The 9,910-nt window shown below is 48.0% G+C and overlaps 1 protein-coding gene across 1 annotated transcript in view; it reads right to left on the bottom strand.

Annotated features, from left to right (window-relative positions):
• Nucleotides 1-8,406, bottom strand: part of LOC104544459 (USP6 N-terminal-like protein) — a gene marked incomplete at its 5' end in the record, with an annotated part of 9,923 nt that extends 1,517 nt beyond the window's left edge. Inside the window, 7 exons of the mRNA XM_010189340.1 lie at nucleotides 28-180; nucleotides 1,376-1,475; nucleotides 2,816-2,881; nucleotides 4,652-4,746; nucleotides 5,689-5,809; nucleotides 7,366-7,414; nucleotides 8,297-8,406. Coding sequence (XP_010187642.1) covers nucleotides 28-180; nucleotides 1,376-1,475; nucleotides 2,816-2,881; nucleotides 4,652-4,746; nucleotides 5,689-5,809; nucleotides 7,366-7,414; nucleotides 8,297-8,406 — 694 coding nt within the window. The remainder of the gene's footprint in view (nucleotides 1-27; nucleotides 181-1,375; nucleotides 1,476-2,815; nucleotides 2,882-4,651; nucleotides 4,747-5,688; nucleotides 5,810-7,365; nucleotides 7,415-8,296) is intronic.
• Between the last annotated feature and the right edge of the window lie 1,504 nt (nucleotides 8,407-9,910).

The raw sequence follows: 9,910 nt of genomic DNA, 5'->3' as shown, positions 1-9,910 counted from the left end.
GGGCTGCCCGCCTTCCCCTCTACCCACCTGGTGGGGGGAGGTCAAATTTCATCTTGCGCAGTTCGGTCATCGACACCTGCAGTTGTTCGATGACAGCATCATCCTCATACTGGAGGGAAGTGGCAATTTTCTCCTGCAGAAATTCCCGTAAATCTTCTAGCATCATCTTCAGCAGGCGCTCTGGGGACGGTAGAAAGGGGTAATGGCAGCAGCATGGCCAAATTGCAGGGTAGCACGAGAGTGGGTTTCATTGCTTTGGTTTTATCTGGGGTTCTGCTGCTGTTCCCACTCTGGGATGGGATACCCCAAATGTTTTTGCCTCTCTCCCACCTTCCCACTGTTGTTCACAATTGTCGATACATTTATATATCCGTGCCACCTCTGGGCAATAGCTCAGCAATGGCTGGATGATGGTGGGGCTGGGACCTATGCTGACCAGGATGCACATTTTGGGCAATTCCTGGAAGTTCTCACCAATGCCTCTAGGAGGAGGAAAAGCTCCGTGAGACAGACCCCAAGCGTCAGACTGAACAGCCACTGCTGGCAGCCACCACCACCAGCCAGGGATGCCAGCCTGCACCAGCCAGCAGGAAGGGATGCAGGCAGGGATGCTGATCCATGCCAGGGACACAGGCAAGGAACAGGATGCAGGCAAGGATTCCTCAGGAAGGAGAGGTTATTTCACAGCCAGGCTGAAACTCTGCCTGCCTCCCAGCTTCCCAGTCTTTGCAAACAAATGGGATACCTGAAGATGTATTTCTGGACAGCCTGTTCTTCGTTCAACTGAAGGAAGAGCAGGGTGGCTCTTTGCAGAACCCAACACATGCAGTCCAATAAATCTCACTGGCCCAAAGGCTCCCAGCATGTAGTATCAACACTGCTCCTGTCCCAGATTAAAGACTTAGCAGGGTGATGGAGCAAGGCTGCTAGCTTATGGGAGCAGAGGGGTTCAAAGTCCCAAAGATCTCAAAGTACAAACATCACTGCCTTAACGTTATGTGAGAAAACCAGCTTCTGGTCATTTTAGAAGTATAGGAATGGATTTATTTCTCCCTCTACAACCTTTTCAGCTGAACCACCACATAGAGCTTTGCAGACAGATAGGCTGCTGCCTGTATTGCTCCTAAAAGCAGGCTGATCAAAGATGTGGGGCACAACACACAGAAAGAAGGAGCTGGGAGTGTTTCAGGCTTAGCACAGGATTTTAACCCTTGTGGCATCTCATTTCCTCCCCAGAGCAGCAGCACAGGACTGTGCCTTTTGGGGCCAGCACAGGGCACTGAGCAGGCTGGCAGTAGACCTCAAAACTTTCTGGGTCAGCAGCAAGCACGGTGCCACCTCTGCCATATGAGAACGCACTCTGCTGGGACCTTACTTTTGTGCAGTTTGAGGATGGTGTAAGCCATGGCCGTCAGCACCCGCTCTCCTTCCAGGATGTAGATATCCCACAGCCGCAAGGTGAGGGTGAAGGGGGTCTGTTTCAAGCACACAAACAAAAACCCAGCTTGTTAGCACCACACTCAAAAGCACTAATTGATGGGCTGATGACAGAGAGGTTGGTGGCATCACCACGCCCCCTCGCACCAAAACACACAGCAGGGTGAGACGTCCAGGATTCATCTGCAGCACAAAAACCTAATTTATTGACTATGGTTTTGCCTTAAAGCTAACACCCTCGGGTGGCCAGGAAAGTACTTAAAATCCAGCTGCAAATCCAGAAAAAGGAGGAGCTTCCCACACAGGCACACTAGCAGTGGATTCACCTGCCCTGGAGGGAACATCATCATCTTTCAGCCTTTCAAGCGTACAAAACCACTCCTGTACCCATTCAAACAGACGAGGGCTATTTATGGGATAGGTCTGAAGGCCCAATGGTGCTTCACTAAGCATTATAAAATCACTCCTTCGGAGTCTAGAGAAGTGGTTTTTCTTATACACAGGCTCTGCAAGAGGTTTTTATTTGCACCCTGGCCCAATCTGATCAACGGGAATGAACGGATATCCAACATGATGGAGCAGCCCATCACCACCCAGCAAGCACAGAAATTAATACCGGTCCTACTATGACATTTAAGTTCACATTTAGGACGCTGCCCTTACTCTCCAGAATTTTTCATGATTGGCTGGCCACTGCAGCTCTTTTACCGCATTAAAGTGCAGTTAAAGGGATTCTGCATTTTATACAGCTTTTAGTATCAGACTGCAAGGCAGTGAATCCCCCTCTCAAGGGGAAGATGTCATCTGCTGCTTTACAGAAGATGGGGCAGCAGAAAATTGAGATAAGATCTTGTGTTCCAGTGTGCAAGCACAACACTGCCCCAAAAAGTAAAGTAGTCTTGGCCCAGGAGTGGCAAATTAGCTCTAGACAAATCAGGGTAATTTTCTTGCACTTTGACGTGTCTCCAGTGCCCAGCTCGCTCCCTTGCCTGCAGCTGCCGCAGTGCTACTCGTTAATGTTTGTGCCTCCAGCTCTTCTTCTCCCTACGTTGTTTCCAGAGCCAAAGTGAGGTTAATTGCCTTTGCAGCAGTGCCAATGGGCAAGGGAAAGATCTCTCACAGCTTCCAAGCTTACATTGCTGCTGCTGAGCCATCTCCCAGTGACTGCTTGTGATGAGGCAGCAGGGATTGGCTTACCTGCATTGGCAGTGTCATTTTTAGCTTCCCCCTTTTTGCCTTATGAGAATGTGCATAATATTCCACCTCACAAAATATTAACACTGCCTTCAAATTATGATGCTTAAGGAAAAAAAAAAACAGGTAGATTAACTGTGCATGCAAGTGGCAGAGCAGCAAACAACCCGCAGAGCATGCTCACCCGGTCAATGAAACACTGCAGGAACCACTTGGTCGTGTAAATCCCTGTAGTCATCTGCTCCTTGTCCTAGGAAGAGACAGCAAAAAGAGACAGCCGTTTCACCACGCTGGCTGCTGGAGGTTCAAGCAACTCACAGGGCTTTTGGAGAGGTTCGTTAATTGGGTTATTAATGCTGGGGTCTGGGTGCAGGATCTGGCTGCAGTTTGTCTCCCAACAAAGTCCCTGCTTTAAGTGCAACATCAGTTGAAGCCCTGCTTTGGCCCTTTGTCCAAGGTATTCATTGAACCTGACCTTCAATGTGGCCAGACTTCAGCCACAACTTTGCAAATTAATTTATAGGAGAAGCTTTTAGGCCTAATACCTACTCCAGGGATTTACAGAAATCTTCCAGGAACCCAAAGCATGCACTCCTTGTAGGCTACCATTTTTGTTTCCACACCGATTCCCATGCATGCCTCTTGGAGCACTGCAGCAAACACTAATTAGCCCCAATTACCCACAGGCAAATCCAGTCCTGCACAATCAAGCCAGCTTTGCTAGCACTACCTCATTTGCACAGCATGGCTGCTGCAGGAGTAGGATGGCCTGGCAGGCTAAAGAAAACTTAAAACTCTCGCCAGCATCTACCCCAGTCTGTCACTTGTCCATCTCTGGCACCTGGCGCAGCGCTCACACACAGCTTTGCTTTTTCTGGCACGGCTGATGCTGGGATGCACAGCACCCTGCACGTGCTTAAAATCTGCTCATGGTGAGTTTGGAAGCTCTGCAGCTTTGCGAACCCAGGTTGATGTGACTGCTGCTGCCAAGCCCGCAAAGGGGTGGGGATGCGAGGAGAAAGGAGCCCATGGGATTAATGGCTGGCTCTGGTCATTGCTTTTGGCACCTGCAGGCCTGAGGAGCTTTTGGGAGGCATGAGCAGTTTGCAGACAGGTATTCCCACGTTTCCCTAACCCCATGGCTATAATTAAGTGAAAACCTGTCCTCACTCTATTTCACTTATACGGTCAGGGCCGGCTCATCTGCAGCATAAAAAAAGAGCTGTTGCACATGATGGCAATATAAACATTTTCCTGGAGCCGGGCCATCGAGCCCCTTGGGAGAATAAGAAATCTTCAGGTGTCTGGCCACAGAAAACCAAATTTTGGCTTGTGTACTGCAAATGCTACTCCAGCCACTGAATGGGCTTGTACCATCTGCTAGAGAGAAAAACAACTGGACATGCCCAAGCAACAAAACACACAGCAAATCTCACATGCCTCCTGTGAAATCTTCAGGTGTCTGGTCACAGAAAACCAAATTTTGGCTTGTGTACTGCAAATGCTACTCCAGCCACCGAATGGGCTTGTACTGCTAGAGAGAAAAACAACTGGACATGACCAAGCAACAAAACACACAGCAAATCTCACACGCCTCCTGTCTTTAAACAGCAAAGCCACTAAATGCAGGTACTTGGGGCTAATAATTATTGAATTAAGACTCCAGAGAGTCCAGCATCACCCTCTGGGCTTTGCAGCTGGTGTAAGAAAACAGCCCAGCCTCCCTGTTGATGCAACTCCTTTTGTTGCAGGCACTGTGAGCCTTCCTGCCTGGCTTTCCTAAGGAAGCCTTCAGATTTTAGCAGTCCCTACAATAATGACCAGCTAGCAAGTGATAACCATTCACCTCAGCAAGATTCAGGCACACCATTCAAGAAACACTTGTCTCTTTGCAGCTGAAGCAGTCTTACACGGTTAGAAATCTATGTTCAGTTGTGCATCTATTTGGCAGAACATCACACTAACTGCTTTAGCATTAAAACGCAGTATTAGTATGGGGAGACCGATAGCAAAGAGATACCATGTGCTTCTTCAGTTTGGGAAACAGTTTGCTTAAAATCTGCTCGTGGTGAGCTTGAAATCTCTGCAGCTTCGGGAACCCGGGAATGAAAAAACCTTAACAAGAAAAAGTGAGAGAAACAAAAATTAATCAAAAAAGCTCTGGAGCAGTCACAAGGGCAGTCTGATTTTCTGGAAACTGATCCCCTGCAGTGCCTGTTGAAGTCGGCTAGAGCACAGTCTGCTCAGCTACCCCCCTGGTATCCCTCCCAGAGCCCACCCTTCACCCCATCCACGTGGGTGACAGCACCCTCAGCACCAATCCCAGCCGGTCCCTCTCAGCCCAGCCCTGCAGAGCAGACCTGCTCACCTCCCCACCGCCCACCGGCCCGAGACTTGGCTTGGCCAAGACCTCTCTGAACACATCTTGGTGCTTGCAAAGCTTCGAAGGAAAGCTGAAGATGTTTGAACACCACAAGGTTGTGCAGCGCCCTGTAACCTAGGAGTACATGTGTTTAAGACTGTCCGGAGTTATCAAGCCACAAGGCTTAGCTCTCTGCTCATAAAATAATGCTCCATGCATAGATTAGTGCTAACCACAAGATGAAAGGATCTTTAATGTACTGGAAGTAAAATAATACAACACATTTGGTGGGATTACATCTTCATTAAAAACACAAGGGCACATAGCTCATGGCATGCTAAAAACAGAGCATTACATTATGCTCTTGGATGTACTTCTTTGAGACTTCTTAAAAACTCGTAACCTTGAGTTAATTCATTGCCAAGGATAAGACACTCCAGAGGGAGGACAGCACCTCTGTGAAGGTGCTAATTACCAGGTGTTAAAGCTCAGTGCTGATAAACCACATTTTTCTCTGATGAACTTGTCTACCTCCAAGAGTGAAGAACAGCTCCATAATCAGGTCACGTTGGCACATAATTAAGCCTTACTTGCTTTAAACAAGTACGTGATGAGAAATGAGGTTCTAGTGATGATTTTAAACAGCCCTTCCTCCCATTGCAAGAGCTCCCATCCACATCCCACCCGAGCCTTACCATGCATGGCATGCCGCTGGTTGGTCAGCAGCTGTGCCAGTGCCCAGAACGCATCCTCTTCGTTTAAGTACATCAGGAGGATGGCTGCGATCTGGCTCATCCCTTGGCAGTAGCTCACTTCCTGTAAGAACCAAGAGGGGCACACGTGCTGCCATGCTGTCAGACATGCCAAGAAGCTAAAGCTGCAGAAGCAGGTTAGGCTGCCTGTGCCTCCCTCTCCTCTTTCAACGTCTGTACCATTTCAAGGTCTTTATTGTTTGTGCCCAAATTCACAGTTCTCATATGTCTACAGCCTCTACGACGTCAGTAATTCACAGAGTGGTTTGGGTTGGAAGGGATCATCTTGTCCAACCCCTCTGATGTGGGCAGAGGTATCTTTCACTAGATCAGACTGCTCAAAGCCCCATCCAACCTGATCTTGAACACTCCCAATGATGGGGCATGCACAGCTTCTCTGGGCAGCCTGTTCCAGTCTCACCCCATCCTCACTGTAAAAACTGTCTTTTTTATGTCCAATCTAAACTCACCTTCTTTCAGTTTAAAACTGTTGCCCCTTGTCCTGTTTCTATGGGCCCTGGTAAAGGTCTGTCTTTCTTATAAGCCCTCTTTATATATCGAAAGGCCACAATAGGGTCTCCCCAGATTTTTCTCTTCTCCAGGCTCAACATACCCAACTCTCAGCCTTTCTATATAGGAGAGCTGTTTCATCCCTCTGACCACTTTCGTGGCCCTCCTCCAGACTTGCTCTAGCAGGATCTCCAGCAGGAGGTGAGGGGCTTACAGGCAATGCTTCTCCCGCATGCTGCTTCCCCTACCAGCTCTGCTCAAGCCTGGACGCCAAGGGACAGAAACCTCAACAGAAGAGATGCCTGCAGCTACTTCAAGGAATAGGGGATGGGACAATAAACAGCATGTGGCTCCAATACTGTCTTGGAATCCTTCAGCCATGTGAGCACTGAAGTAATTAAACAATAAATAAATATAGTAAGCATTTATCTGGTATGAGGGAAGGCAGAGTCATTGTTTCCTTGACTACCCACCCTGAGCACCTTCTGTGCCTTCTGGGGCAATTGTCTCCTCCTGTAGATGGAGGCAGCATAGGTTCAGCTGCTAATTTAGGCTTATTCTGCCCATGTCCTTCAGCTAAAAACAACCGGGTTGCTTTAATAAATCAGTCTTTTCAACACGGATGCCATTCAGTGTATGACAAGAAGTCAGAAACATGACAGACCTTCCGCCAGGACACCAGTCTTGCTGAAAAGACAAAGGGCAATCCCTCGTTCTTTGCTGACACTTGCCCAGACTGCATCTGCCAGATGTCATTTTCCAGGTGACAAAATGAGCAAGGGAATGAAACAACTGTGCAAAGAGTCTTGTTCTGCCTGAGAGTCTTGCAGCTTTCCATACAAACCAGTATTAGCACTTACAATTGGAATTACCACTGGCTAAATGTGGGGGTGTGTGTATACATATATATAAACAAAAACATACATGTATACACATATATAAATATATATAAAGTTATATATATACAACTTGTTGTATATATAACAAAGTTATATATATAATAAAGTTGTATATATATAATAAAGTTATATATATACAGCTTTGTATATACACACACACACACGTAAAGCACAATGCTATTCACTTTAACTAGACTAACTTACTACTTACAGTGTTATAAACCGAGTATGCTGACAGGACGTGGAAGAGTGCCTGCTGCCTGGGGAGAAAGAAGGATATTAAAACAACTGAGCGTGAGGTCTCCTGCTTTGTGTGCACACCAGAGAGCAAAGGTTCTGAAAACACCTAGACAGCTGATACCTATGCCTTTTGCAAGGAGGAGGGCTCACAGAACCAGAAAGCACCTTGATGGGCACATGGGATGGGACCTCTTCCTTCAGAGTGGTCCACAGAGCAGGGCTGAGCCAGCCTGCTCCATCAGCAGGTCTCCTGGAGAGACACGCATGTACCCAGCTGCTCTTCAGGTTTGGAGTGGTGGTGGGTTTTTAATAGACTTGCAATCACCCAGGCATGAAGTGTTAAACACCGTGGGGAAAGCACTGCCACCATTTTATTAGTAGGTTCCTTTCTCCCTTCCCTCCTTGCCAAAGGAGTCGCCACCATACAGATACGCAGTGCAGGCTTCCTTGCAGACTGTGTGTCTGTGTAGGGCAGCCAGGTGTGACTCATCCCAGTGACAAAGCCGCTTTGTCAAACTTCTTCAACCCCATCTGCTGTGGAGGCCACGTACACCCTATCCCACCCAGCTCCTGACAGACCCACCCCGTCATCCCAGCCACTCCAGAACAAGCCCTCTGCAATTGCAACCCTAGCACTGTAGGGACAAGGCACTGCAACAGGCTGATGCTCGGCTCAAGAACTAGGGCTGAATGAGGTCCAGTGTGGACCTGTTCGAAGAGAGAATCGGCAGCTCAACGTCTGTGGGTCAGACCACGTGCTGATGGTTTGTGGAGCAGAGGTGGCTTTGCTCTCCTATGAGCTGCTCTGAAACAAGGTGGTGCTGGACACCATATCCATCTTATCCCACCCACACCCAACAGCACGAATGCCCATGCAGCCACTCACAGTGCCCCATACTCACTTCACTCCGTAGCGATCCCGAAACATGATGTGGTTTCGGAAGGTGCGGTTAACATCCAAGTCTATCTGCTTGATCTCCACTGAAAAGCTCTTTGCTTGTTCTTTCATTTGCTAGCCAAGAGAGGGGCAGACAAGAGGAAGGAGTCAGGTACCATCTCAGCCCGCACCTCTCTCCACAGTGAGAAGGCGTGCTTCCTGCAACAGGACTGACAGTTTGTGAGCTGGACAGAGCTATCACAGAGTGACCTGGGGACATGATGTCTTGCAGTGAGCAACGATCTGCAGCCCAGAGGTAAATCCCCATCCCCTCGGCTGCACTGCTGGCCCAGGGAGAATGAGAGGACCCCACGTCACATACTACAACAGCTGCCCACTCAGCCTTCGCCTATCTAATGCAGATATCAAGGTTTCAGAACCTAAACCAAATTTACAATTAAATTCCACTCCGATTTCTTTTGATTTCTTTGCGGTACGCGGCCGAGCTGTCATAAAGAATCGAGACCTCTGCTGGCGCTTAAGGAACGATACACTTCTATAACCAACACACGGATGTAAGCACCAACTCTGTGTTTTTCAGAGGCTCAGTTATAATAAAGTCCAAACTGTTATGATGGGCTCTGTGAAGTGATCTCCAACTACTACTTCTCCTGCAGAAATTAATAATCTTAGGTTTAGGGAATTTCCACTACAAAAGCAATTCTAGGGTTTTCCCTTGGACTGGTACAAATTTCAAGGAACTGGCAGAGTCCAGAACAGAAGCTAAACTCAAATCCCCATATTCCCCCCATGCTGGCTAATCATTTAAGGCAGCATCACACAGATAAAGGACTGAAGTCCACTGCAAAAAAAGACCACTGAATCACTTGCACCTTGAGTGTCCCAAGCTCAAGATACTCCATAGGGGAATCCCACCGCAGTCCCATTAGTAACCCACTGTTCAGCCCTCTGCATGCAGGCAAGGACCATTATGCTATAACCAAACAGCTCATCTCACAGCCTTTAGATACCACCAGTGATCATGCAATTGTCCTCCTCCTTTAATATCTCCAGGATTAATAGCACTAATAACATTCATTTTGCGACTGTCTTCAGGCAGCTTGAGAACCACCAAGAGGTTATGGGCAGTGGAGATGAGCAGCAAGCCCAGCTTGCCTGGAGCCCGGGATCAGGACATCTCCTTGCTCACACAGGAGACAGAAAATAGCACATCTGCACAGATAGTTAATCATTTGCTCCAGCAGCTGCAATCCTACAAATGCCTGTCAGCCTGATACAAGGCGCCTCTAGGCTGCTGTTGACCTCCCTAGGTGGCCACATCAGCTCTGGGAAACATCAAACAGTCATTAGCACCCAGATGTGTCCAGTAGAGCCAACGCTCTGGGCAGTCACAGCATCTCAGGAATATTAACTCCAACCTTGAAAGCAGCTGTAAGGAGGAGGAACAGTGCAGGGGCTATTTTGAATTACAACCTGCAAAAGATGAGGGAGGATAAAAGTGATGACAGACCAAAGATGTGATGAACAACATTTCCCTGCTGTAAATCCTGTGCTCTCTATATCCTATGGCTTCCTGTCTTCTGTAAAGCAGGCAGACTACCTGAGACAAGATGACTAT

Source organism: Mesitornis unicolor, unplaced genomic scaffold (assembly GCF_000695765.1).
Source record: "Mesitornis unicolor isolate BGI_N332 unplaced genomic scaffold, ASM69576v1 scaffold25747, whole genome shotgun sequence".
NCBI classification, from domain to species: Eukaryota; Metazoa; Chordata; class Aves; order Mesitornithiformes; family Mesitornithidae; genus Mesitornis; species Mesitornis unicolor.
This window is presented reverse-complemented; position numbering and strand designations above follow the sequence as displayed.